Below are 27,402 nucleotides of genomic sequence, written 5' to 3' on the forward strand. Positions count from 1 at the left end.
GCAGGTCACTGCCACGGGGCTTTGTGGGGACAACAGGGACACCCGGCCTCCTGTCCCCATGCCCTTGGGTGCCCTTGGGTGCCCTTGGATGTCCCTGTCCCTCCCTGCCCGCCCTGCCCGTGCCTCAGTTTCCCCATCGGAGTTGCCCCCCCCCCCCTGTTACCTGCAGCCCTGGGGTGCCCCCGGGGTGCCGCCGGGTGCCACCGGGTGCCGGCTGCTCCCCGCTCCCACGCCGCGCCCCGCTCCTTCTCCTTTTGTACCTTCGCCCAGGAGGAAGTGCACGGGATGGGGGTGGCCGTGTGTCCCCCCCCCGGCACCCTGCACCGAGCCCCACAGCTCTGCCCTCCCCCCCCAAGCAGCCAGCTCCCTGCACCATGGGGGGGTGTTGGGTACGTGGGGACCCTCCTGGATGGATTTCTGCAACGGGGGGAGCACCCCGACACCCCCCAAAGGGTGGGCACAAGGTTTTGGGGTGCTTTGAGGGACCGCCCCCGTATTTTGGGGAGCGGGTTTGGCTACGAGCAGCCACGGGGGGAACAGCATCCCTAAGGGACAGAGCCCCCCCCATGCACAACAACCCCGGGGGGAACATCCCCTAAACACAGAGCCCCCCCCAGGAGGGGCAGACCCCCCAGCAAAACCCATAACCCCCCCTTAGGGTCCCCCCCCCAAAATGCTGTGCCCAGAACCGGGGTGCAAACACCCCCCTCCGTGCACCCCAACCGTGCCCCCCCCTCTCCATCCATGCAGGACCCGGGGACCCGCTGCCACCCCGCTCCCCGGGGGGCTGCCCCCCACGTCCTGCCCCCCTCCCCATCCCTCACCATCACCCCCTGTGCCCCTACCTGTGCCACGGGGGTCGGGGGGGGGGGGGGGGCCCGGCCACCCCCAGCCTGGCCTCGCTCGGCACCAAAGCGAAAGTAGGAAGTGCGGCACCGAGCGGGGCCTGCCCGGCCCCCCCTCGGGGTGCCGGCATGTGGGGTGCCCCCCCGGCACAGGGCAGAGCCCCCCCCATCCCCACCACCCCGCATCACCCCATAACCACCCAGCCCAGCACCCTAAACGGGTGTCGGGGAGGGGGGGGTGCACAGCCGTGTGTCCCCGTCCCCGTCCCCCCCCCCCCAGCATCCCTGTCCCCTGGGGGGGCCACCCAGCAGCTGTGTCCCTCCGTCCCTTAAAGGGGGGGGATTTTGGGATGGGATGGGGTTGGGGGGGGGCTCTGGGGGGGCCGCCTGCCCGCCCTTGGCGCGGGTGCAATTCAATTAGCGGGGCCTGGCGCAGCCAATAACGCTAATGGCCCCGCACAGGCCTGGCGCTGCCTGGCTTTGGGGGGGGGGGGGCGGGGGCCATCTGCTAATTAAATGGGGGTGGGGGACAGCGTGGCCAGCGGTGATGTCACCCCCATCACGAGGGGGGGGGCACTGCGCCCTGCTTGCCCCCCCCCAGCCCTCTGCGCACCGTGGGGCGCATGAGGGACCCCCCCATGTCCCCATCCCATGTGTCCCCCCCCAAAAAATTGGGGGGTTTAGGGTGTGCCCTGCGATGAGGAGACCCCCCCGGTAATGCCGGGGGGCTGTGGGGGGGCACCCAAGGGGGGGGTGCACCCATTGGGGGGGGTCACCCCTGAAGCATCATCCCAAGGCTGTGGGGAAGGGGTTGGCTCGGCTGGGGGGGGCTCTGGGGGGGGATCCTGGCGGGGGGTGCCAAAGGGAAACTGGGGGGCAGGATGGGGGGTGGGGGGGGCAAATCAGAGCCAGGCATCCCCTAAATAACAGGGGGTGAAGGGGGGGGTGCTGCCAGGATCTGGCACCCACCCCACAGCGGGACCCGGTGGGTGCAGGGGGGGCCGGCAGGGGGCACGGGGGGGGGGAAAAGGAGAAGGAGGAGGAGGAGGAGGAGGAGGAGGAGGAGGGGGGGGAGCGTGCTGGAGCTGGCTCCCACCCAAGCACTGCAGGACATGGGCGGGCACGGTGCTCCCTGCCTGCTGCCAGCGCGCAGGCGACGCTGGGGGGACCAAAGTGGGGGGGGGGACACACACACACAGGGCCTGGGGGGGACCGCAGCCCCCAGCCCATCACCACCGCACGGCCCCGTGCCCAACACCAGGGCACCTCCCGGGCACCTCCCGGGCACCGCAGCTTGTTGCGACCCGAGGGCACGGCTGGATTTGGCTGGGGCCCCCCCCCCCCCAACCCCAAAAAGTGTCCCCCCCCCCCCAAATCCTGGGTGACCCCCGGGTAGGGGCACCATGACCCGGCTGCGCTGGTGCTTTGCCACCTTGGTTGGCTGGGGGCGATCGCTGGTGTCCTGCCTCCTGCGCCGCCACAGGGAGGTAAGGGGGTGCCGGGGGGGGGGCCACGGGGGTGCCATGGCAAGGGGGGGGCGCACGGGGCTGGGGCAGCTTCTGGGGGTGCGTGGGGCTGGGGGGCAGCCTGGCACTGCTCCTGCCACCTGCAGATATCGAGGGGTTAAAGTGTGCCGGGGGGGGGCCCTTGTCATTTATCCCTCCTTGTGTGCCCCCCCCCACTGCATGGCACTGGGCCCCCCCCCCCCTCCCCACCCTGTAACCCCTGCCCTGAAGGGATCTGTTGGGATCCCCGTGCCCCTTATGGAGTGGGTGCTGAGGAAAAGGGGTGTCCCCGTGTCCTTACAGCACCCAGAACGGGGGGACCCCCATCTCCTCTGCAGGGGGGGGGCCTTGTCCCTAAAAAGCCCCCAGCCCCGGAGATCCCAGAACGTGCCCGGTGTGCGCAGGATCCCCGTCCCCAAAAAGCCCCCGGCCCGGGGTGCCCCCCGGGAGCAGGATCCCGGTGCCGAAAGTTTGCCCTGCACGGAGTGTCCCCGTCCCCGTTGTCACCCAGGGTGGGGGGGGGACAGCCCCCAGCGGGGGGGCACCCATGGGTGACACGCACGGGACGCGTGGCGCACCCGGTCATGCGTGTGCCTGGTGTGTGCACGGGGTGGGGGGGGCACCGTGGGGGCACCGCTGCTGGAAGCAGGCGTGGGTGGCACTTGGCTGTGCCGGGGGGGGGACACGGTGGCCCTGGGGGGGGGGGACAGGGCACACAGAGGGCCCCTGTTAATGCTGGGGGGCTGTGGGGCTGGGGTTTTTGGGGGGGGGGGGGATGCGCCCTCACCACTGGTACCCATGGGGGGCTCCCTGTGCTCTGTGCGCCCCCCCAGGGAAATGAGCCCCCCCCCCGAGTCTTGGGGGGGCTGCCAGCCACCAACCAAGCCCCCCCAGTTGTGCCAGGGCACCCAAATTCCCCCCCCACCCCCCCTATTAGCACTGCCGAGCGCTCGCCCCCCCCCTGCGAGGCCCCCAGCTCTGCGCAGCGTGGCCTTGGCACCGCACTGCTCCCTCCCCGGGACCACCCAGGGGACAAGCGGGGGGCCCCCCCCCGGGCCAGGCCACCTCCACAGCGTGTGTTTTTTTTTTTTGGGGGGGGGGGGGGTCTCCCTGAAGGCGCCTGCCCCCCATACATCCCCCCAAATTGCCCCTGGGTGCTGCGAGGGGGGCTGCGGAAGGGTGCGCGCTGCCCCCTTCTCTTTGTCCCCAGCTTGGAGAGGGGGGGGAGCCGAGGGGGGGGGGGGCTCGGTCCTGGGTTGGGGGGGTCGGGGGGGGGTCGGGGGCGGTCCGGGCGGGCGGAGCGAGCGGGGCCGGGCTGCGGGAGGTGCGGCGGGGCCGCCGGGGCAGCATGACCGGGCTGTGCCTCTCCTGCCTGCTTTGGGTACGGGGCCGGGGGTACCGGGCGCTGGGGGGGGGCGGTGGGGGGCGCACGGAGGTGGGGAGAAGCTGGGGGGGGGTTGGTGATGAACCGGGAACGGCTGGAAAAGAGGAGGGGGGGCGCGGGGAGTTTGGGGAGGGGGGGGCGGTGGAGGGGTGGGAGAGGTTTGGGGGAAGTGCTGCGCTGGCACCGGGGTGCCCCCCCCCCCCCCTTGAGTATCCACGGGGGTCTCCGGGGGTGGGGGGACCCGGGATGGGGCCAAGGGGGGTGGGGGGGTGGGGGGGGCACCGGACCGGGACGGCTGCAGCAAGGGGGGAGCGGGCGGAGGGGGTTGGGGAGGATGCGGGGGGGACGCGGGGCTGGCCGGGGGGGCTCGGTGGGGGTGTTTGGGGCCCCCCCGTTACGCGCAGCCTGGCCCTGTGCTCGAGGCTCCGTGGCGCTTGGAGGAGAGGGGGGGGCACTGGTCAAACTGGGAGGTTCTGGTGTGTGCTGGGGGCTCGGGGCTCTGCGCCCCCCCCTCCCCATCCAGACCAGTCGGGCTCCGAGGCTCCGGGGCAGCACCCCAAAAATGCCCCCCTCCCACCTCAGCTTTGCAGCCCCAGCCAAATGGGATGGGGGATGGAGGAGGCGGGTGTCCCCCTTCCCCGGGGTGGGGGGGGGACATTCCCCCCGCTGTCCCCCCCCCGCGGCTCTCTGCAGTGCTGGGCAGTGAACCCAGGCGTCCCGGCGCTTGATCCATCTGGCACCTCTCCCTGGGGCCTCATCCAGCCCAGGACACCTGGGTCCCCTTCCAGCCTCCTTGGGGTCCCTCTGCCGGATTTGGGGACCCCAGGCTCTCAAGGTGACAGCCCCAGAAGGGCTCAGACCCCCCCTGTGTGTCCCCCCCCAGCCCCAAAAGGGAGCTGGTGCCCGGATCTGGCCGGCAGGGAGCTGGGATCCCATTGTTTCCCGGGACTGGGGGCACCTCCCCGGCGCGGGGACGGCGTTGGCACTGTGACAAGCGCAGGGGGGCTCCGAGGGGTGGGAGCAGGGGGGGCTGCGCTTCCCCTAATGAGGATAATTGCCCTTAACGAAGCAGACCCCAGCTCCTGTGCGGGGCCAGGCTGGCGGAGTTTGGGGGGGGGGGGTGGCGTGTGGGAGACGGGCTGGCATCCCCGGGCATCCCTGGGAGCGGGGGGCAAAGCCTCTTCCCGGGGCACCCTGCAGCGGGGAGGCTGCTTTGCATATGCAAATGAGCTCGTGGCATCGTTAGGCCTCGCTGTCACCCAGCAACTCTGCAGTGGGAGCCCCTTGGGGGGGGGGGGACACAACACGGACAACTTGGGGGGGTTTGGGCACCACCAGGGGACGTTTTGCCTGCAGCCGCAGGATCTGGGGCCCCCACCCCTCACTGGGGAAACTGAGGCAGGAGGAGCAAGGTGGGGGGGGGGGCAGCACGGACAATTCGGGTGCCCGGGGGAGGGGGGGAGCAGGGTGAAAGGAGGGGGGGCTGCGGGGCCTCAGTGTAATCCCATTAGTCCTGGGGCGGTCGGGGTGGGCACCGGCTGCCCGCGGCCGTGCCAGCACCCCCGTGCCGGCACCCCCGTGCCAACACTTGTGCACGCTTGTGCACACACACACGCGCTTGTACACGCACAAACACGTGTGTCCACGCGTGTGCACACCCACACGTGGCCACACGCCGTGCGCGTGCACGTGCTCAGGTCTCCGCGTGCACCCCCGTGCGCGCACACCCACCCTGCGTGCGCTCACACGTGTGTGCTCCGCCCCGGTGCGCGCCGCCAGAGGGCGGCAGAGACTCTTTATAGGGCCCGGGGGGTGTCGCAGCCCCCCCCCCGGCACCGGTGGGGCGCGGGGAAGGCACAATTGGGGTGCCCTGGAAGGGGGGTGAGGCTGTGCCCGGAGGGGAGCTGGAGCAGGGTGAGGGAGCGGGGGTCTCGGTGCTCCCCCTGCCCTGCTGACGTGTCCCCGTGTGTCCCCCCCCCCAGCCCCAGGACCTGGAGGCCCCCCCGGCGCACGCCTTCAAGATGACGAGCTTCAAGAAGGTGAAGGCGTGCGGGATCTGCCGGCAGGCCATCACGCGCCAGGGCAGCACCTGCCGAGGTGAGCGGGGCGGGCGTCTGCGCGCGTGGCCGAGCGTGCACCAAGCGTGCAACAAGCGTGCAACAAGCGTGCAACACGCGTGCAACGCTGCCCGCTTGGTGCACGCGACGCCACCCCGCACGTGCGGGCACGGGCACGCTCACGGCCCCGCTGCCTGCTCCTCCCCTTCGCTTTCCTGGTGGCCGCTGTCCCCCCTTGGCGAGGCCGGGGCGCCCGGTGGGACACGCGGTGACGTGGCCCCTCGCACGTGTGCGGTGACGCCGAGCCCCGTGCGAGGGGCGGCGGGAGGAAACGCTCCCGGCCGCGGGAACAATGCGCCTTCCTGTGTTCCCTGCGCTGCAGGAAACCATCCCGGGGGGGACGGGGTCTTTGGGGGGGGCCGTGCAGCTGCGGCCACGCTGCGTGGGGACCCTGGCGTCCCCTGGGGGCGGCGCGCCGGGGTGCGCCTGGTGTTGCCCCGCTGATGGGTTGGCGTCCTGCACGGAGACGTGCAGTGAGTGTGCACAGCTGCGTGGGTGTGCGTGGGTGTGCAAGAGCTCACAAGCAGAGTTGGCACCACGCGCTCTCCATCCGTGCCCCCTACCTCCAGGCACCGCGGTGCGCACAGGCACACGCGCCCCCGGCACGTTGGCACCACGGGGGGGGACGTGTCCCACATGTGGGGCGCACGGGGGCAGGGTTTGTGCATCTCTGTGGGTGCTCCCGCAGTCCTGGGGGGCTGGTGTGGTCCGTGCCCCCTCGTGGGTGCAACCCTGCGTGTGGGGTCACCGCGGGCTGCCCCCATGTGTCCCCTCTAACGCCCTGTCCCCTCCCGCAGGCTGCAAGCTCTCCTGCCACACCAAGTGCCAAGCCAAGGTAAGGCTGGTCCCCTTTTATCCAGGAAGGGGGGGGTCTGGGGGCTTGAGCAGGGGTTTTGGGATCCACGCCGGCCATCCCCAACCGGGCGGGCACCCGGATTGCTGCCTGCTGACGGCGGCACCGCTGTCACCAGTGCCAAAGCGGCGGCGTGCCACCCCGCTGCCCGTGCCTGCCCTGCCAGCGGGGCTGGGTTTTGGGCTGCGCATTCCCGAGCCCCCGGGGAGGGACGGGTGCCAGGCGGCTCCGGGGCTGGCATCTCTGGCGGGAAGAGGCTGGCGCGCCCCGGGCGGGCAGCGTGGGCTGGGACGTGCCCGTGCCCGTGCCCGTGCCCGTGCCCGTGCCCGGCTGGGCAGGGAGGGAGAGAATTGGCTCCGGAGCCCCGAGGCGGCCGTGCCAGGGGCCGGGCACGCGTGGCGCTTCGCAGCGTGCCGCGGTGTGGGTGGTGCTGGAGCAGCCCTGGCACCACGCCGGGGGCTCAAGGGGCTGCAGGGGAACCTTTGGGATGTGCCCGGCACCCCGGGTCCCGAGCGGGCAGGGTAGAGGTGGCTGGGAGGCTCGGCAGGGCTGTGGGGACCCTGTGGGGACCCAGTGACAATCTGGGGACCCTGCGTCACCCCGGGGACCCTCTGCCAAGCGCCCTGGGGCTGAGCTGGGGGAGGCAGCGTGCCCTGGTGATGGGGAGAGGGAACGGGGATGCCTACAACACGGCACGCGGTGGCGGGGAGCGTCTGCCAGCGTTTGCAGGCGGGAGGAAGCGGCTGGTGGGGATTCTCCGCTGTCTGCTACGGGGTTGCGCGCCCGCAGGGCCTTGCACCCGGGGCGCCGGCTGGGTGCGTGAGGGAAACCCGCTGCAGTCGGTCGGCCTCCCTCCCCCTTCCCACGCTCGTCGGGGGCTGGAGCTTCCCCCCTGCGGGGGTGCTGCTGGGGCGGGGGGGTGCGTGCGTGGGGCCGGGGCCAGGGGCCTTCTCCGCGGCTCCGCTGGGCCAGCGCCCAGGGAGGGGCTGCTGCGGCCAGGCGAGCAGCCAGCGGGCTCACGCCAGCTCGTTCCTTTAGGGTCTCCAGGGAGGGAGCGTGCGGGGAGGGGGCTCAGCTCAGGGTGAAAATGGCCTCGTGTCCACCTGAAGCCCCTCGCCTTTAACCCCTGCGCCCCCTGGATGCTCGGGGAGTGGGGAAACGGGATCCCCCCCCCCCCCCGAGGTGCTTGGTGCTGTTCGCCCCAACGCTTCCTCCTGCTGCCCTGGAGATGCTGCTGAGCTCGTGACGCCCCCCCCTCGGCTGCTCCTGTCCCCGCTGCCTTCGTGTCCCCTCCCTGTGGTTTCCCCAGGGGCCCTGCCCCGAGCCCTCCCGCAGCCCCCTGGATTCCTCCTGGCCCCATCTGGGGAAAAAACCCCATGTAAAAGCCCCAAATGGACGGGCTACGGTGGGAAGGGGGATGCGGAGGTGCTGGTGGCACCGAGGGGGACCTGGGGGCGGCGAAGTGGCCGTGCCCCCGCGGTGCCAGGCGAGGCTGGCGGGGTGCCCGCAGCCCGTGGGCGGCACTGGGGGGGCCGGGGCAGACGCACAGACATCATCTGGGAAGCACGAAGCCGTTCCCATGCCCATGTAAGGCCCTTCTCGCGCCCGGCCCCTCCGCTCGGGGGATTTTTCCTTGCTTAGCAAACCTTCCCCCCTTCGCTCTGAGGGGGACGGACGGACGGACACCAGCGTGCGCTCAAGCCCCCCAGCCTTCCTCCTCCATCCCTCGCTGTGCCGGGGTCCTCAGCCCAAAGCTGGGGGGGGGGCTGCAGCTTCCTTTGCAAAAATGGGGAAACTGAGTCACGGGGGGGTGGCCGGGCACGTGTGAGCCCCCGGGGGTGCGTGGGGAGGTCCCGTCCTCACCCCCCGGGGCTGTGGTGCAGAGGTGGGGGCCCCATCCCGTGGGTCCCACCCTGCCAGGGTGGTGCTGCTGGGGGCGACCCCAAGGTGCTGGGTGCAGGGGGGGCCGCGCGTGCTCCGGGGACGTGCCGGGGGCCGGATCCATCCCCTGCTGGCCCCGTTCCAGGCTCGGCTTGTTTGCCAAAGTGCCCCCCACCGTGGGGTCGGGGAGGGGGGGGGGTTTGTCCATCATTAAACCGGGCGCTGGAGCGGGGCCAGGGCCGTGCAGCGAGGTGTGTCCTGGCCACAGCGATCGCTCCCGGTGCCCGCGGCACCTCCTGTGCCCCCGCACGGGGACGGGGTCCTGGGCTGTGGGAAGGGGGGGGACGCGGCGGGGACGCATCCGGGCAGCCTGGATTTGGGGTGCTGGGTGCTGTTTGGGGCACGGCCGGGCCCTGTGGCTGTGCCATGAATGGGGGACACGGGGAGGGGACAGCAGTGACCCTGCTGCGGCACACGGCTGTCCTGCTGGGCTGCCCCCGGCCCCGTGCCTCGCGCTGGGCGTCCCATCCCTGTCCCCGATGCCCCCCGTTAAAAGCCACCCTGCCTCCGGGACAGATAATTAGCAACACCCATGGTCTCCACAACACAGCACGGGGGAGGAATGCAGCAGGAATGTGTCCTTGGCCCTGGCACGGGCCCAGCCGGGGTGCGGGACGGGGGGCTGCAGGGGGGCCAGCCCTGCCCGGCCGCTGTGCCAGCTGGTGTTGACGCAGCGGGTCCTGGAGGGGGGTTTGGGTTGTGTTGTTTTTTTTTTTTTTTTTTTTTTTTTCCTTCTCCTTCTTCTTCTTCTTTTTTTTTTTTTTTTCTCTTTCCTTTTTCCCCTTCTTTACGTCACCGCCGAAATATTCAGCCTCTGTCTCAGCTCTGGGGGGTGGGGGGGGGTCGCTGGAGCTGGGGCCCGTCCTGCACCCTCCGGGTGCTGAGCCCGCCCGCGCTCAGGGCAGGGGGGAGCGCGGGGAGGCTCCCCCCCGAGGGCTGGTCCCCACGTCCCCTTCCTTCTGCCACCCTGGGGGTGGGTGGGGATGCTCCTCCCGGGCTGGGTGCGCTCCGGGGTGGCTGTTTTGGGATGGGGATGGCTGTTTTGGGATGGGGATGGCTGTTTTGGGATGCGCAGGAGCTGGTTCAGGTGGGGTCCATCACAGGGCCCAGGTTTCCCTGGGGGGGCTCCGCGAGGCCACCGGAGACACTGGGCCGCCTGCTGGACCCGTCCCCCTGTCCCGTGTTGGCTCCGGGATGTTTTTGGTGGCTGGCGGGGGTCTGAGTTCAGAGACACTTTAAGGACTGGAATGGCTGCGCCCTGTGGAGGGGACGCGTCACCTCCCCGAGGGACAGCTCCGTCGCCTCCCTGGGGACAGCTCCTGCAGGCAGGGGACAGGGCTGAGCTGTCAGTGCCCTCCGCTCACCCCCTGGGATGCCGAGCCTTTCCCATCTGGCCCCGGCTCTTCCCACACTGGGGTTTCCCAGGGCCTGGGAGCTGCCCCGGGGCCGCGTCCTGGGGAGCCGAGATTTGTGCCGGCTCCGGCTCCGTGCCCTGCTCCTGGGCTGGGGGCGTTCGTTGCTCCCCTGCCCCCTTTCTGCTGGAAAGCCCCCAGCCCCCCGAGCCCTCCGAGGGCACGCAGCCGCCCCGTGCCTCGGTTTCCTCACGCGCCGGGGGCTCTCTCCACGCTTTCCAGGAGCAGCGGGTGCAGGTGCCAGCAGCGGCTGCGTGGGGCTGAGGAGGAGCGGCCCCGGCGTGGCGCAGGGGATGCGATCAGCGGGATGCTCGGGTCGGACGTGGAAAGCTGTGTGGCCCCGGGGGGAGAAGGCAGAGGGCGAGCCCCTCGCTGCCATCCCGTCCCATCCCACCCCATCCCACCCCATCCCACCCCATCCCAGCCCCTGGCTCCAGGCAGAGCCAGCCCTGGAGTTTTTTTGGCTGGGCCCGCGGCGCGAGGACGGAAACGCAAACAGGAACGGGGAGGTGTTGGGCGAGAAAATGTCAACAGTGCTGGGCCCGGCGGCTGGCTCGTGGCCCCCCCCCGGCCTGTTTGCCTTTCTGTGGGCTCGCCCCCGGCCCCGCTGCGGCCGGGGTTTCCTTACACCACGGCCCCTCTGCGCCCGGGTGTCCTGGCACTGACCACTTGCTCGCACGCCGCTGCCGGCACCCCGAGGAGGAGGAGGAGGCTGGAGGGAGGTGGGAGGAAGGCCAGGGGGACGTTGGGTGTGCCCCGGTTTTAGGACAGGCCAGTGGGGGGGCTGGCAGGGTGTCGCGTGCCACGGGACAGCGCCGGCAGTCAGTGCTTCCCCATCCTTTTTTTGGCATTTTTGGGGGCAAAGCTTCGCTGCCCCCGCTCCGGCACCAGCGGGGTACCCGAGAGCCATTTTTCGGGCATGCAGGGTGGGGGACCGAGCTGTCCCCTGTTTGGGGGGGCCAAACAGAAAGACCCCAAGCCGAGCCCCGTGCCTGTGCCCCTGTGCCCCTGCCACCCCCCCGCCAAGGGCACGGGGACGCCACCAGCGTCACGCGGGGCGATAAGGCCCCGACCCCGCCGCCCGCCCGGGGCCCCTTGGCACGGGGACGTGCGAGGCGCTGGGCTGGGCTGCTCGGGGAGGGGGGCAAAATTTGGATTTGGGGGTCGGGGAGGGGGGTGTGTGTCCCCCCCTCGCCAGCGCCCCTCGCCCCGGGGGCTCGGCTCCCGGTTGCCTTTAAGGGCGTTTTTGGGGGAGGCGAGGGGAGCGGGGCTGGGCGTGTGCGTCCGACTTGGAGCGCGCCGGAGAGAGGGAAGAGGAGAAGAAAGAGAGGGAGAAGGGAGAGGAGGGAGGGGAGCGGTGGAAAAAAGCCACCCGGGACCCCCCCCCTGTCCTCCCCCAAGGCCGGGGGCCGGTGCCCCAGGGCCCCCCCCCGGCAGCCTTGGGGGTACGGAGGGGCGAGGAGGGGGGGGGGTTGCAGGGCCCCCCTCCCCGGCTCCCCTCCATCGCCGGGGTCCTGCCTGCGGGGAGCGAAACCCTTGGGCTCTCCCCCCCCTTTTTTCCCTCCCTCCCCTCCCTCCTCCCTCCCTCCTTCCTTCCTTCCTTCTCCGGGCTTGTCCCGGGGAGGGAGGGGGGCTCTGCCTGCAGTCCGCCTTCACGCCTGCCCGCCCGGGCGACGCTGGGCTCCCGCCTGCCCCAGGCCCCCCCCCCTCCCTCCCCGGCAAACCCCCCCCCCCCAACCCCAACCCCAGCCACCCCCAGAGCCCCCCGGCCAGGTGAGGCTGCGCTGCCGTCCCCCTCGGATGTAGGCAGGCGAGACCCCGGATGGATTTCGGGAGCGTCATGAACCAGGTACAGCCGGGTGCCACGGCACGCGGGGGTCTTTGCCCCCCCCCCCCTTTTCCTCCCCCAAAACCCCGTTAGGGGGACAAACGCTGCGCGGGGCGGCATCTCCTGGGGGCGTGGGGGGGGGTCCGAGCGTGACAGCCGTGCGGGGAGGGTGCTGCGTGGCTGGGGGACCCCCTCCTGCGCCCCCCTGCACACTCCGGGTTTGGGGACGCTGCTGGGGGTCGGTGCCCGGAGGGGGTCCCGCAGGGGGTGGGGGGCTCGGAGGGGGCAACACGGGGAGCAGCGTCAAGGGAGGGGGCCAGGGAGGGGGTGCAGGGTGTGGGGGGGTCCCTCCTGGGCACCCCGTGCCCCCTCTCCACGGACGTGTCCCCACACTGGACCGGGGGGGTTTGGCAGCCGTGTCCCCTCACCGGGGGGGTCACGGGGTGGGCTGCGTGTGTGTGGGGACAGCCGGGCAGCGCAGGGGTTAATCCCCCCTCCCCGTCCTCCTGCGGGACCGTCAATGGTTAAACCCCGGGTTAATGAGTGGTGAGGGGCCTTGGGGAGGGGGGGGGGGGACACCACGGTGGCCTCCTGGCCCCCCCCTTCCCACCCCGCCGCCGCCCGGGCAGGCAGAGGGTTAAATTCGCCAGGGCAGGTCCCGGCGGCGCAGATGTTTTTGGGCTGTGTTCCTGGGAGAGGAAACGGCCGAGCGAGGCATCAGCCGTTTTGTTTTTAAGGGGAAAACAACAAAAATAAAAAAAAAAAGAAAAAAAGGAGAACTGCGCAGCCCTGCGCGGGGCCGGGGTCCGTCCCCGGGTGTCCCCCCCCGGCTGTGGGTGGTGGGGACAGAGCTGGCAGGGGGGCAGCGGTGGCTGCGTCCCCTGGGTGCTCGTGGAGGGTGCCCTCGGGTTTGGGGACGCGTTTTGGGGAGCCAGGGGGGACCCGAGCACGCACCCCGTGCCCCTGCAGTGTGGGGACACGGAGAGGGCTGCGCTGTCCCTGCTGGGGCACGGCGCTGCCGGCGGCCCCCTGCTCGTCCCACGCCTCCCTGGTCAATGCCACCCCCGTGGTGGCACCCCTGGGGGACACCAGCCCCCGGTGTCCGCTTTGGAGCCTCCCTAGGGCAGCCTCTCCGCGGGCCCCTGCGCCAGGAAGGGCAGGGCCGGCGGTGACGCTTCGTGGGGCCCCGCTCCTCGGGGCTGTGCTCGCCCGTGTCACAGACTTTTGGGGTCCTGAGCCCCATGCGGGGCCTCTCCCCAAACGCCGAGGGCCGGTGGCTCTGTTTGCACCCCGGTTTGTTCGGGGGAGCAGAGCCGGAGGGTTCGGCTGGTGCCAGCCTCCCGCTGGCTTTGCTGTGCCCCGTGGCCAGCCTCGTGCGCCCTGTCCCCATGGCACCCCAAAACGGTGGCGCAGGGGCACGTGGCACCCCAAAACGGTGGCAGAGCCCCCCAGGTGGCACAGGAGGGGACGGTTTGGGCACGGGGAGCGCGGTTCCACGGGGACCGGGGGGCACCCACACGGGGATCCACTCAGCGACCAATCCTATGCTGGGATCCCTGCCCTGGCCAATCCCATGTGAGTATCGGGGATCCAACCAATGCCACGGGGGGATCCACGTGCAGACAGCGAGGATCCACTCACCGACCAATCCCTGCAAGAATCCACTCGCTGGCCAATCCCGCGCGAGGACCTCTCCATCCCAGTCGATCCCCGGGGCCTATCGGGGTCCCCGGGGTGGGACCAGAGCCCTGGGGTCCCCCCGCCCCCGTGGCTGGAGCAGGGCGCAGTGACCCCGCTCCTATCCGGGGTCCCCATGCCAGGGCAGGTGGCACCCTGGGGACGGACACCCCTGCGCCCACGGGTGGCAGCACCCACGGGTGGCAGCACCCACGGGTGGCGGCCAGGCTGGGAGAGCGGCCACGGGACGGGCGCTGGGGCCGCAGCCAGGCAGGCGCTGGCCTGGCGGGGCGGCCGGTGCCGAAACGTTGCCTTTTTAGGTGCTGGAGCACAGCAGGGCCCTGCCCGTGGCCGGCCCCGTGCCGAGCCCGGCGCCCGCAGGAGGAGGCAGAGCAGGGCCGGCCCCGCTCCGGGGCACGCCGAGGTGCCCGTGCCGTGCTGCCGACCCCAAAGAGCCCTTTTACATCCCAAGAATGTCCAAGGGCACGGCTTCTCCTCCTTCTCCCAGTCCGGCCGCTGCAACCCCTGGGCCGATTGCTCGAAGCCCTCCGGAGCCAGGAGCTGCCCTTATTTGGGTTAAACCCGGCTATTTTGGTTCAATCGAAACCAGCCGGAGTTGGAGGCCCCGCAACTTTCCCGCGCGTCCCCTTCCCGGCTCGGTCCCCACAGCCTGACAAGTGACACGCCACCGGGAGCCCTTGGGGCTGCCACCCTCCCTGCCCCTATTGCCACCTTCCTGGTGGGACACCGGGGCAGGGTCCACCCCATCCAGGCTCAGCACCGTGGGGCGGCTGCGCGGCGTCCCGGCAGCTCTCCGCTGCCTTCCCTTACATGGTCCCCTCGGGTTTGCTGCCCCGAGCCACGGCGCTGCCAGGGGACGAGGACTTGTTGCCACGAGGGTGTTTACGGGGCCAGCGCCCGGAGGTGTTTGTTGGAAATAGCAGGGGGTGGTGGGAGGGGAGGGATCCTGCGCTGGTGCTGGGCCGGGCGCACGTCCCCTGCCGTGAGCTTAACCAGGCACCCGCGTGTCACCGGGGTGGCTGGTGGCCTCTGGCTGCAGCAGGGCAGCTGGGGATGTCCCCGGGCTGTGCCGCGGTGCCACGGCTCTTGGAGCACTGCGGGTGCTGGTGGAAATCAGTGCTGACCCCAAGGAAGGGCGCTGCTGGGGTTTTGGGGGTTTGGGGTGGCTGTGGTGGGGCGCTTGGGGACGGCGTCCCCTTGCCTTCGCCCTGCCCCGGGGTTGGTGCTCATCCTTCCCCTGTGCCTGGGCACAGGGTGAATCCTTTCTGTTCCTGAGCCCTCCTTGTGGCTCCTGTGGGGTTTTAGTGGCCTGAATCGAGGAGGCGTGCAAGGGAGAAACAGGAGCAGGGCGTGCGGGTGCTGCAAAGGGTTCGCCCCGCAGCGAGCCTCCGGGCTGGGGATCGGAGGAGAGCGCTTCCCTCCCCGGGTACCGCCAGCATCTCTTGTGCAACGGCTGCAGGGACACGGTGACGCCCAGCCCGTGGCCTCTGCCCTGCTCTGGGAGTGCCTCGGGGCCGGGCACGTGGCGGGGCCGTGGCTCTGGGAAGGGGATGCTCGGAGCAAAGCCTGGGAGCTGCGGGACCTCTGCGCTCCGGCGTCCGCCCAGCTCCTGACTCACCCCCAGCTCCTGACTCATCCCGGCCAAACTGGGGCTCCCGGCACGTCCTGCCCGCAGCTTTGCGGGACCCGGCTGAGGGGCAGAAACCCGAAAAGCAGCCGAGCACTTGCCGTTCTGGGGCGCTGAGCCCCGTTTCTCGGGATCCCCCCGCGAGCGGCTGGGTGCGGGCGCCCCGAGGCTGGCACAACGGGGTGCCCGCAGCGCACCGAGCCTGGGCAGGGTGGGGCTGGGCCGAGGGGGGGAGCGTGGCTGGAAACGTGCGGGGGACTTGTTGCATAAACAGGAGATGGGCTGCGGCGGCGAGAAACGCACGCTGTGAAATTTGGGGTGGGAGCAGGGAGCGGGCAGGTGGCCGGAGGGGCGCTGAGCCCCGGGGTCGCTCCCCTTCGGATGCGGGGGTGCCACCGCTCTCAGCCTTGTCCTTTCGGGGAGGTGATGCACAGCTGGGACGTGGGGTGACGCACAGCTCAGGTGACTGTCCTAGGGGGACTGAGGTCCCCTGCGGGGTGACACGGCGCTGGATGCAAGGGGTGGGCCGGGGTGACTCCTCTCCACGCATCCTCTGGTGCCACCCCGGCGGTGTTCTGCGGGACAGTGACTGAGCCACTGAGCCACTGAGTCACTGCCCTCTTTGGCAACTGCACGTCCCACCCTCTGCCCAGCTCTTGTGGCTTCACGGGAGGGGATCATCCTCCCCATGGCCCCGGGGGAGGCCATGTGTCTCCCCTCTGCGTGTCTCCACGGTGCCAGGGAGCACACTGGGTGCGCTCTGGCTCCCGCCGCTACTCCTGGCACCGCAAGGGTCAGCACCGGCCCGGATATCAGACGGCTCGGGCTTGTTTATCAGAGCTCCTGGGGAAGGGAAAAACAAAAACCGCCACCCAAAGGAAGGGATATGCGTCAGCGATGGGCCTGTGTAACCCACCGGCAGCTGGGCGGGCTGTGCCACGGGCCGAGGGCCAGTGCTTGCCCGGCCCCGGGAGCAACAGCTCAGCATCCTCGCGTCCCGCAGCCCAGCCAGGGGACCCTCGGAGTCACCGCGGGTGTTTGCTGGTTGCTGGATGTCCCAGGGGCGTGAAGTTTCTGCAGATGTTGTGCCAGCAGGCGGCTGGAGGCAGGGGGAGCCCCTTGGCACCCCCCAAGTGCAGGATGTGCTCGGTGCCCAACCCTTGAGGAGACATCAGGGAGCCCCCACGGGGCGTGTTGGAAACTTGGGCTGGGCTTCACCTTCGAGGAGAGGCCGGGGTCTCACGGCGGGGACCTTTTGGAAGGGCTGCGACCTGGGGGGGCGCAGGGCTTGGGGGTGGGCGGCCGCCCCGCTGCGCCTCGTTCCTCGCATTCCTGGGCAGGGCTGCCGGGCGGAGGGGTCGCGGCGGAGGGAGCCGGGCGGCAGGAATGCAAACACCGGCCGGGGGGGGGGAGAAGAAAGGCGGCTGTGTCTGCTGCAGCCCGGCAAACCTGGCCTGGGGGTGCACGAGACCCCCTGCCTTATCCCCCAAACCCCGGCAGCAGGGGACGTGGGGGTCCCTGGGGATGGCGGTGGCGCCGTCACCTGCGTGGTCCCTGAGCGTTTCCCTTCGTCTCACGGGCGCAGGGGCAGGACAGGCAGCGAGGGGCAGAGGGATGAGGGGATGGGAGCAGGGCTCGGCGTTGCCAAGCCCGGCTGAAAGCTCAGCCCCTTGCTCGCAGCCCCGCTGCCACCAGCTGGGGTGCCTCGGGGACAGGAGGGATGCTGCTGTGCCGCTGGGTCGGGAGCTCGGCTTCCGAAGGAAGGGCTGTGCTGCCCGGCTCGGGGGGCTGCTCTCTTCTCCTTCAACCCAAAAGCTCGTTTTAGCCAAGCTGGAGAGGGGCAGAAACTTAAAATGGTGTTGGGCTCCCGCCGGCCTCCTAAAACTGCCTTTCTGGGATGAGAGAGAGACAGGCGGTGGCGGTGCCTCCTGTGAATGGGAGGAGAGGTGCCGGCTGAGCACAACCCCATATTAGTCATCGGAGAATCCACTGGGGCAGGGAATTATGACCACGGACACCCCCTTGAAGCTTCTGCAGCTGAAGGAGCATCTGGAGCCTGAAAGCTTGGCGCGGAAACCCGAGGGCGGGTGGGCACGCGCCCTACCTGTCCTCAGCGCCCTTGTGTCCCGTGGCGGGGGGAGCGGAGCGGCTCCCCCTGTTCCCCCCATCGTGAGCCTCAGGAATTGGGGTTCTGGGGTTGCTGGGGTGTGGGGGAACCTGTGTGAGCATCCCTTGGGGTGGGGGGGGGGGCGTGTGTGGGGCGCAGCGTGGGGCGCAGCGCGGCCCCGTGCCGGCCCCGTCCGCGGCGGCTCGCTGCCGGAGAACATTCCAGGGAGGCTGGCGTGGGGCCAGCGCCGCGGGGCAGGGAAAGGGGCCTTTTATGGAAGCGTTTCTGCATTAGAATAAAATCATAATAATAATGCGCAGGGGAAGGGAGCGGGAGGAGGAGGAGGAGGAGGAGGAGGAGGAGGAGGAGGAACCCCCGAACAAAACACGAAGGCGGGACGGGAACGCTCCGGCGGCTGGAGAGGGAGGGGGCACCTTTAGGATCTGGCTGCTCACAGTGGGGTTTTGCCCCAAAACCTGCTTTTTGCAGCCCGTGGCAAGGGAGGAAGAGTGGGGTGCAAGGGGTTCCCGTGCCGTGGTGCTTGGGGACCGGCCCCGGTGTGGTGTTGGGTGCCAGAGCTCATCACCTCGAGGCATCAGTGCCTGGGACAGGGCAGGGGGTGGCTTAATGGGATCACTGCTTCCCGGGGACACATGTGGGGAGTAAAGGGGACGAGCTGCCCTGAATCGCAGCCTCTCACCACCACCAGCATCCCCAGTCCTCCACGGGGCTGCAGCAGCTCCTGGTGCTGCTCCCGGCCCCGACAAACAAGGCGCTGCCTCTCCCAGCGCGGCGTGCTGCTGCTTCCCAGCGCGCTGGGGCGCACGCAAAACCCAAGGTTAATTGGCAGTAATTGCCGCTGGTAATTAAGGTAACAATAGCTGGGCTGTTCGTCTGGCGTCTGCAGAAGCGCTCACGAGGCCGGGCTGGGTTTTGTTCCAAAAACCTGGGGCTGGGGCTGCCCCTGCCCGGCCTGAGGACGCGTGGCACTGCCCCCGGCACAGGGCGTGGGGTGTCCCCTAGTCCTCCCCTGTCACTACAGGAGCCCTCGGGACGTGACCTCGGGACGGTGCCTGTGCTCCTGCCCGTGGGTTTGGTGTCCCCATCGCTCCCTGCTGGGTGCTGGCTCTGCCCCGGGGGATGCTGCGCCCTGTCCCCTTCCCGTGCCGGGATTAATTCGTGCCCTCTCTGTTCCCTTGCAGGCTGCCACCCCGTGCGCCCCCGCGGTCAACTATGAGCTGGTAAGTGCCCCCCCACCCCGCGTGGAGCCGTCCCTGGATCCCCAGAGCTGGGGCTTTTTGGGGAGAGGGCTGGCACGGGCCCTGAGGAGGACAGGCGGGTGGGACGTGACCAGCTCAGGCTCTGGTGTCCCCTGGAGCCGGGGGCCTCCCCTCCCGGCTTGGAGCGGGTTTCTTGCACGCCCGGAGATGGCTCTAGCAGATGTGCCTTTGGCTGCGGGCGCCCAAGGCCGCACGTTAGCATCCCTTGCTATTGTCACCCCTTTCTTTTGTCCCTCTCGGGGCCGTTTATGAGCAGACGGATGTGCACAGAGCTGGATGGAGGCTGGGGGGCGTCTGGGGTGACGTGAACCCAGCGTGGCAGGGCTTTGGGCAGCCTGGCACGGTGCCGGGTGCCTGCGCCCCCCCCAGGGGCCCCGACCGGGCACCCCGTGGCACAGAGGATGCTCGGCAGGGCCCCTGCCAGCTCACAAGGGCAGCGCGTGAGCAGGGCCCCCTCCGTGGTTATCTGCCCCGGGTTTAATCTCCGCCTGCACCGCCTCGGGCACTTATCGTTGGCAGAAACGTGTTGGCTCCCAGCTGGGACCGTTACTGCGGCTTCGGGAGGAAATCGAGAGGGCTTTGCCCCGCTGCCAGGGCTGGAGGTGGCAGCGCTGCCCCTGTCCTTGGGGTCTGGGCACTGCTGGCCCCTGGCCCCGGCCCTTTTTCAAAGCTCCAGAGGCCGCAGGAGACGTCTCACCAAATGTACCCCTTCCTCAGCATCCCCTGCCCCGTGGGGTGACCCCCCCGGGGTGACCCCCGGCCAGGCAGTGCCGTTGTTTTCCCCGTTGCAGCGCGGCCCTACAACGCCCAGCGCCTGCTTTGGGGGGCCACGGCGGAGTCTGGGGGCTGCTTTTCTTCTTGTAAATCACCGCAGCGCTCCCCCCCCCCCCCCCGTGGGTTGTGGGGTGAGGAGGGATGTGGGAAGCATCCAGCCCTTTTGGGGGATTTGGCCCTGGGGGACGCAGGAGGGGTGTTGGGGTGTGGGTGCTCTCCGTCCGTGACTGCGGCCCCGTAGGGGGCAAGCTGCTGCGAGGCAGGGGGACAGTGCCCTCGGCCCCCATCAGGGCTCCGTGTCACCCCCGTGCCACGCTTGGGTTTCGAGGGATTCCCGGCTTTGAGGAAGAACGGACACGTCCTTCCCACGGGGAGGCGGGCAGGGAAGGAAACGGCACGGCGGAGCGCTTCCTAGGAAGGGCCAGAAATAGCCGGGGGGGGGAACTTCTGACCCCGGCCTCCACTCTGTGTGCGTGTGCGCGCGGCTCTCACCCTCTCTCTCTCCCGTTCTCTCCCTCTCCCTGTCTCCTTTCCCTCGTTCCCCCCCTTCTCCTCCTCCCTGTCCGCCCGCAGCCGTCCCCGGGGGAGAGCATCACCCAGCAGGCGGACACCCCGGTAAGTGCCCCGTGCCGGGGGGGCCTGGCCTCCTCCTGGAGACATCGCTGGGGATCCCTCGTGCCTGTCCTCTCGCCTCAAGCCACAACCCCTCAGCCTGCTCCCGAGGTCCCCCCCGGTGCCGCGGGGACCCCCCCATGCCCGGGGCCGTGCCCGGGGCGAGCAGCGGAGGTGGAGGTGGCAGAGCCCGGTGGAGAGGCCCTGGAGAGGAGGCCGGGTTTTTTGCCGCAAAGCCGGCTTTCCTGCCCAAGAGCTGGGGATACGTTATTTAATCTGTGGACATGAAATTGCTAAGACAGTGTAGACAAACGCCCTGCCAAAGTCAACGCAGACGGCTTCCCCCTGCTCGCCTGCCTCCGCGCGCACCGGGGCTGGGATGGAGCAGGCCCCGGTGGGGATGGAGGATGGAGATTGGCCGTGAGGAAGAGGAGACGAGAGCCTTCCTCACCTGGGAGGCTGCTTGTCCCGTCCCTGTGGTGGTTTCAGGTCACGTCTCCAGCTCTTGATGAACAGGAGAGAGGGAACCCAGGGCTGGGAAAGTCCAGCGGGGAGCCAGGAGCGCTCTTCGTCGGCTTTGCTTCTCCTGGGGAGTTTCCTGGTCTTCCTGCGCCCTTCCTTGCTGCTCACATTGCCCTGAAGCGGCTGGGGGCAGGTGGGACCTGTGGGTTTCGGATGGTGCCAAGAGCCTGGGGACATGCTGAGGTGACAGGAGAGGAGGCAGCTTGGGATGGGGACCCCAGGTCCCCGCTCCCGGGGGTCTCCGCGGCACCAATTCCACCAGGGCACCCAGAGGGGCTTGGGCAGGGATGCTGAGCCCCCAGGCAGCTCATCGGGGAGGCCGTCGGCCACCCCAAGCCTCCCACGGAGCTCCACCGGGCACCGTGACCTTGACGGGACCGGCTGGGGACGCAGGAGCCGCAGCGGGAGGTGATGTTGGTTGCACGCCGCCAAACCTGCCCCAGGCTGGGTCATGTTTTGGGACCCCACGGGGTGGTGGCACGTCCTGCAGCTCTGCATCGGCCGGTGGATGGGGTTCGGGTCCTTCCCGGGGCTCGGGAGGTGCTGCCCGTGCGAGATGAGTCTTTAAAGGCCTCCTGCTCGTTAGCGGGAGATACTAAAACTAATGAGGTGTGAGTGTGTTTTCCCTGAGCGGGTTTTTTTTTTGGAAACCCTGCTTTGTTTTTCGGCTGAGGTCACGCAGTCGCCCAACAAACCGGCTGCAGATGAAATTCTTGAGGCCGGAGAACACGCATAAATAGAAGTTTCCTGCTCGCAGAGCTCAAACATTTCCTCCCGGCGTTCGGCGTGGTGCAGCCGGGGCCAAAGCAAACGGCGGTGCCCGGCCACGCGAGCCTCCCGCGGGCTGCAAGCCCGCCCCGTCCCCTGCTGTCCCCTGGTGCCATCGCACTGTCCCCGTCGTGCCCGGTGCTGCTGCTCGTTGCTGTGCCCGTGGCGGGGGTGGCAGCGCGATGGGGTGCTTGGTGGCACCGGGATGGGGCTTGGTGTGCCGGGGATGGATGCGCCGGCCTTGGCGTTGCCCCTGGGGACGTTCGGCCCCTCCAGAGCCACGGCAGTAACTCGGTTTTCCTCTCTGTTTTTTTTAGGACACCACGAAATCCCCCAGGGGCGGGCAGTCACGCCGCAAAACGTCCAGGTAGAGTCCGCGTGGTCCGTGTGGGGACGGGGACCTGCGGTGGTGGGGCCACAACGACACCTGGGAGCGGGGAAAAAAAAAAAACCACGGGAAGCCCGACCCCAACCGTGCCGGGTGGGCAGTGTCACCGCGTCCCCTGGGTGCCACGTCCTGAGGGCGGTCCCCTTCCCTCGCCCAGGAGCATGAGCGTGACGGCGGCGATGGAGAGCAGCTGCGAGCTGGACCTGGTGTACATCACGGAGCGCATCATCGCCGTCTCCTACCCCAGCGCGGCCGAGGAGCAGAGCTTCCGCAGCAACCTGCGCGAGGTGGCCCACATGCTGAAGTCCAAGCACGGGGACAACTACGTGGTGAGGGGCCCTGGGAAAAGGGGCCGGGGTTTTGAGAGGATTAAGGTGCTGCGTCCTCGCCGCCGGCTGGTCTCGATGCCGGTGTGCTGAGCCGGAGAGGGGGAGGCTCTTTGCACGGAGGTGGAGGTTTTTTTGTTTTTTTTTGTGGGAGGGTTACCGGGGAGGAAGGTGTTCCCTCACTCTGTCTTTCCTCTTCCCTGAAGCTTTTCAATCTGTCCGAGCGGAGACACGACATCAGCAAGCTGCACCCCAAGGTGGGTCGTGCCTGCGGGGGGCACGGGGCTTTGGGGGCTGGGGAAATCTGTGGGACCAGCTCCTGCTGCAAGCTGCTGGGGGCGCGGATGTGACCCCCGGCTGTGTCCCACCCCCCCCCCACCTCCCCAATTCCTCACCCAGGTGCTGGATTTCGGCTGGCCCGACCTGCACACCCCGGCGCTGGAGAAGATCTGCAGCATTTGCAAAGCCATGGACACGTGGCTGAACGCGGGGGCGCACAACGTGGTGGTGCTGCACAACAAGGTGGGCTGCGGCCCGTCCCCAAAACGGGGAGGGACACGATGGGGAGGGGTCCTGAGCACGCCGAGGGATGCAGGGAGCCGGTGGCTCGTGGCTCGGTGTGCCAGCATCCTGTGGGTGCACGGTTATACGGGATGGAGCGTGGGTGCTGGGGGGTGACCCCAACCCCCGTGCTGTCCCTTTTTGCTGTCACAGGGGAACCGCGGCCGGCTGGGGGTGGTGGTGGCAGCCTACATGCACTACAGCAACATCTCAGCCAGGTGAGAGCCATACCCGGCCCCGGGGCACCGGGAATCCCGACCCGCTGCCCCCACATGGGGACAGGGACGGTGCCACCGCCTCCCTTCTCCCCTCACCGTCTCCTCGTCCCCGCAGCGCCGACCAGGCTCTGGACAGGTTTGCCATGAAGCGTTTCTACGAGGACAAGGTGGTGCCGGTGGGCCAGCCCTCCCAGAGGAGGTGGGTCCTGGGGGGGCGTCCACAGCCCGGCTTTCACCCCGTGGTTGTGCCAGGGGGCGGCGAGGGCTGCGGCACAGCCCCCGACCTCCCCATCCCGTCCCCTCCTCGCAGGTACATCCACTACTTCAGCGGGCTGCTGTCCGGCAGCATCAAGATGAACAACAAGCCCCTCTTCCTGCACCACGTCATCATGCACGGCATCCCCAACTTCGAGTCCAAAGGCGGTACGTTGCCCCCAGCCCCATCCATCCCCATCCATCCAGCCCCATCCAGACCCCGAGCATCCCTTTCTGCCCACCCCAGCGCAGCCCCGGCTGTTGCCCGCGGCCGGTGGCCCCAGCGGGGAGCGGCTGTTTGCCTTGGCTCCTTCCCTGTTTGGATTTCTCCCCCGTGACTAAGCCCTGCCCCGGCCCCTCCGCCCCGCCGGCTAACAACGTGCGCCTTCTCTCCCCCGCTGATGTCTTCCAGGTTGCCGGCCCTTCCTCAAGATCTACCAGGCCATGCAGCCCGTCTACACCTCGGGGATCTAGTAATTATCCTGGGGAAGGGGGGCTCGCATTTTGGGGGGGTGATGGAGACGTCCAAGACCAAGCCCCCTGCGGTTCCGCTGCTCAGCCCTTTTGGTTCCCACCAGCCTCGGGAGAGAAAAAAAAGAGGCTCCCCGTTTTCTTAGAGGCTGTAACTGGTTATACTGGGCCGTACTGGGCTGGCCTGGGCAGCGTTGCTGTGGGGGGGGGGCTGTAGTGACTCTGCACATCAGCAGAGGGAGCCTGGGGTCTGGGGCCGGGGACACCTCGCCCTCCCTGGGGACACGGAGGCGTTGGGGCCGGAGGGATGCTCCCCCTGTGGGGCTACAGAGCGATGTGCCGTGACACGAGGCACCCTCCCTATAGCAATCCTATAGGGCTGACACCCTGCCAGCCCCCCGTCCCTCATCCCCATCCCTTGGGTGCAGAGATCGCCGTGAAGAGCCCCCCCGGGGGCCTTCTTCATCCCGAAGAAGAGCTCCCCACGATTTCACCTCCCCACTCTTCACCCCCACACCATGTCCCGCTGCTGCCACCCGGGGCAGGGTCTGTGCCCCCATTCCCAGCCCCACCAGCACCAGGATCCCAAGGAGCAGGCACAGGGGAAGGCCAAGGAGCTCATTTCCCCAGCTGCCCAATTCCCACTGCGGGTCCCCCCAGCACCTGGCCCCCTTCTTCCCGCGTCCCCCAGTGCCAAACGTCGACGCCACCGCTCGCAGGTGGCCCCCGGGGTGTTTGTGGGGTGCAGGAGGGGAAACTGAGGCAGGGGGGCAGCTGCTGGGATGGAAAGGGGCAGGAGGAGGCAGGGTGCTGCGGGGTTTCTGCGCTGCCACCCGTGTCCACGTGCCGTCCCTCTCCGCAGCAACGTGCAAGGGGACAGCCAGACAGGCATCTGCATCACCATCGAGCCCGGGCTGCTGCTGAAGGGCGATATCTTGGTAAGGAGCCCGTCCCCGGCTGCTCCTCGTGTCCCGGGGGACCCCGGTAGCTGGGGAGGACTCGTCCTCATCCCCGTTCCTCCCGCAGCTCAAGTGCTACCACAAGAAGTTTCGCAGCCCGACCCGCGACGTGATTTTCCGCGTGCAGTTCCACACGTGCGCCGTGCACGACCTGGACATCGTTTTCGGCAAGGAGGACCTGGACGAGGCTTTCCGAGGTAACCCCGCTGCCCGCCGCGCCGCCTCCCTCCTCCCTCCTGCCAGTTTTCAGCTCCTCCTGCGGCCCCGAGGCTGCTCCCGTTGCTGGGATGCCTGGGCACCCCGCTGGTGGGGAGCGCGACCCGTCCTGGCAGCATCACCCCAAATCCGGGCATTGTTGCCCAAGGAAATCCTTTACCAGCTCCTCTCCCTGAGCTGGCCGGGGCAGCTTTGGGCACATTTTGGTTGGAGGGATGGATGGGGACGGTTCCTTTGCTCTCTCCCTGCCAGATGACCGCTTCCCCGAGTACGGGAAGGTGGAGTTCGTGTTCTCCTACGGCCCCGAGAAGATCCAAGGTACGGCTCACCCCGCGGGGAGCGCTCCCTGCCCCAAAAAGCCCAGCCCTGGGCACACTCTGTCAGTCCAGCCGCCTGTCCCCAGGCGACCCCAAAAGCCCCAGCCAGCCACGTACACCTCGTCTGTGCGTCCTGCTGCACCCCCCAGCCCACCCGTCCCTCTTGGTGCCCCCGTTCCTATATCTACACCCCCCACTTCTCTCCCAAAAGCGGGAGAAAGCCCCATCCGTGACTCTCCTCCCTTACCCCGTGTGCCTCCCCATTTTTCCCTCGCCCCATCCCACACGTGCGCTCATCCTCCCAGGCATGGAGCACCTGGAGAACGGGCCCAGCGTCTCCGTGGACTACAACACCTCCGACCCGCTCATCCGCTGGGATTCCTACGAGAACTTCAACATCCAGCGCGAGGACAGCGCCGAGGGAGCCTGGGCCGAGCCGCCGCTGCCTGCCAAGCACCTGGAGAAAGGTCAGGGCCGCGGGCGGCTGCCGGGGCCACCGGGATGTTGCCGTGCCTCGGTTTCCCCATGCCGGGGACGAGGACGCCTCGCTGTCCCCTCGCTGTCTGCTTGGAGCTGGGAGAAGGTCCCCGAGCCCCCCGCTTGGCTGCTGCATGCTGGCTGCCCTCGCCTGCTCACCAGGGACAGGGCGTGCTTGTATTTTATACATATTGAGGGTGCCGAGCCCGCGTCCTGGTGGCCAAAGCACCTGTGGCCGAGCAGATGCCTGAATTTTCCTGGCCGTCCCCAGGGCAGGGACAGCTGCGGTGCCCGGCGTCCCTGAAGGTCACCGGCTGTGCCGGATGGGAACCTGAGTGGCTTCGCCTGCCCCGTCCCCGCAGGGGTCTCGTCCTGGCAGGCTGCCTTTGGGGTGGGGGCGCACAGCTCTGCCCCATGTGGGGTCTCCACGGAGAAGGGGGACCCCTCCACGATCCTCTTCCCGCTGGCTTTTGGTGGCGAGCCTCCTGTCTGCTTGGCAGCGGGGGACCTGGCAGTTTTGCTGTCTCTTTCCCCCCCCCCCTCTCCAGCTCGGTTTCCTTCCTCCCTCGCTCTCCAGCGGGTGGGCAGGCCGGCGGGGCGGCCGCGGGGGCCCACGTGCGCCATGGGGCCGGGATCGGGGCCATGCGGTGCGAGGGGTCGGTGTTTATGGTTGTTCTGGCCTTATTTGGGCAGGGAATCGCACGCCGGCATTTTTTGGCACACCAGGCGCGAGCGAGCGAGCGGCGGCGGCGGCGGTGGCGGCGGCAGCGGTGGGGCGGAGGGGTGAGAAGGGAGGGAGGGGGGGGGGGGGGGACCGAGGCTGGCACGAGGCGTGGGGGGGGGACGGGACCAGAGCCCCGGGGTGGGATCAGCCGCCGCGCCGCTCCTGTGCCACTGCCGCTCGCCGCCGCCCGGCGAAGGCTCCCCGAGGAGGTGGCAGCCAGGGAATTCGGGATCGCCCGCGATCCGGTGGGTTCCCCCCGCCCCGCGCCGCGTCTCCGCCGCCCCCCCCGTGCCCGCCACCCTCGCCGTGGCTCTGCTTGGGGACCCGGCTGGGCAGCGAGGGGGGTGCTGAGCTGGGTGGGATGGGAGGAAGGGCCCCAAGGGGCAGGAGGATGGTGAGGGAGGGGGTTTGAACCCCCAGGACTGGATTTTTTGGCACGGAGGGTACCCAGGCACGGGCTGCCCTGCGAGCCCCCCTGCTGGCCTTCTCCAGGTCCCTGCTGCCCCGTGGGTGTCTGTGAGGTCGGGGTGCGGGGGACACCCCCGTCCCCATCCTGCCACACCTCATCTGCCCCCGCGTGGCTCCGCCTGCCCTCCTTCGTCCTCCTCAGAGGGGTTGTGGGCTTGGTGCCGGCTCCGTGCCGAGTTCCCACCAGCGTCCTGGCTCTTCCCCGTGGCTGTTTTTGGGGCAGGTGGGCAAAGCTGGATCCGTGACGGTGCAGAGAGGGGGGACACCGGGCTCGGGACAGCCCTGGGGCAGCGCGAGGTGATGCCAAAGGGCCACGGATGTGTCTCCAACCCATTAACCACAGCCCCTTGGACCCACTCGCCCCGCTGCACCCCTTGTCCATCCTTCCCCTGCCTCCCTCCTCCGTACCAGCCCTGGGGCCAGCCCTGCCCGGCCCCGCTTTGTGCTGCCGAGGCCGGGCCAAGCCCAACATCTGCAGGGGACTTGCTAAATCCCCACCTGAGTAATGCTGCTGGCGCCGCGCTCGGCTGCGCTCACGCGTGTGCGCTCCCCTCCTGATTGATGTACCCTTCGGCTGGCTCGGAGGGGACTGGATGTACCCGGGGGGGGCACAGAGAGGGGGACACCACCTCCCCAAGGTCAGCCCTGGCTGGGAAACCTCCTGGGGTTATGCTGGTGCCCTCCTCCTCCCGCCTGATCTCCCCATCCCGTGCTGGGAGCAGGGTGGCGGACACCAGCGCACCTTTCCG

The 27,402-nt window shown here is 69.3% G+C and overlaps 1 protein-coding gene across 4 annotated transcripts in view; it reads left to right on the plus strand.

Moving 5' to 3' along the window:
- Window positions 1-11,828: 11,828 nt before the first annotated feature.
- Window positions 11,829-27,402, plus strand: part of TNS1 (tensin 1) — a 37,469-nt gene continuing 21,895 nt past the window's right edge. For 2 of the 4 annotated variants that reach the window (XM_032189603.1, XM_032189605.1), the window contains exons 1-15: window positions 11,830-11,906; window positions 18,520-18,558; window positions 19,945-19,986; window positions 21,591-21,640; window positions 21,819-21,990; window positions 22,194-22,244; window positions 22,387-22,509; window positions 22,702-22,766; window positions 22,882-22,965; window positions 23,077-23,189; window positions 23,434-23,494; window positions 24,355-24,430; window positions 24,519-24,648; window positions 24,920-24,985; window positions 25,290-25,451. In XM_032189603.1, coding sequence (XP_032045494.1) covers window positions 11,880-11,906; window positions 18,520-18,558; window positions 19,945-19,986; window positions 21,591-21,640; window positions 21,819-21,990; window positions 22,194-22,244; window positions 22,387-22,509; window positions 22,702-22,766; window positions 22,882-22,965; window positions 23,077-23,189; window positions 23,434-23,494; window positions 24,355-24,430; window positions 24,519-24,648; window positions 24,920-24,985; window positions 25,290-25,451 — 1,261 coding nt within the window. In that variant the 5' untranslated portion in view covers window positions 11,830-11,879. Of the gene's footprint in view, window positions 11,907-18,519; window positions 18,559-19,944; window positions 19,987-21,590; window positions 21,641-21,818; window positions 21,991-22,193; window positions 22,245-22,386; window positions 22,510-22,701; window positions 22,767-22,881; window positions 22,966-23,076; window positions 23,190-23,433; window positions 23,495-24,354; window positions 24,431-24,518; window positions 24,649-24,919; window positions 24,986-25,289; window positions 25,452-27,402 lie in introns of all 4 variants that reach the window. The other 2 variants (XM_032189604.1, XM_032189607.1) reach the window with 2 other exon arrangements.

The sequence above is a fragment of the Aythya fuligula genome, chromosome 6 (genome assembly GCF_009819795.1).
Source record: "Aythya fuligula isolate bAytFul2 chromosome 6, bAytFul2.pri, whole genome shotgun sequence".
In the NCBI taxonomy this organism is placed as follows: domain Eukaryota; kingdom Metazoa; phylum Chordata; class Aves; order Anseriformes; family Anatidae; genus Aythya; species Aythya fuligula.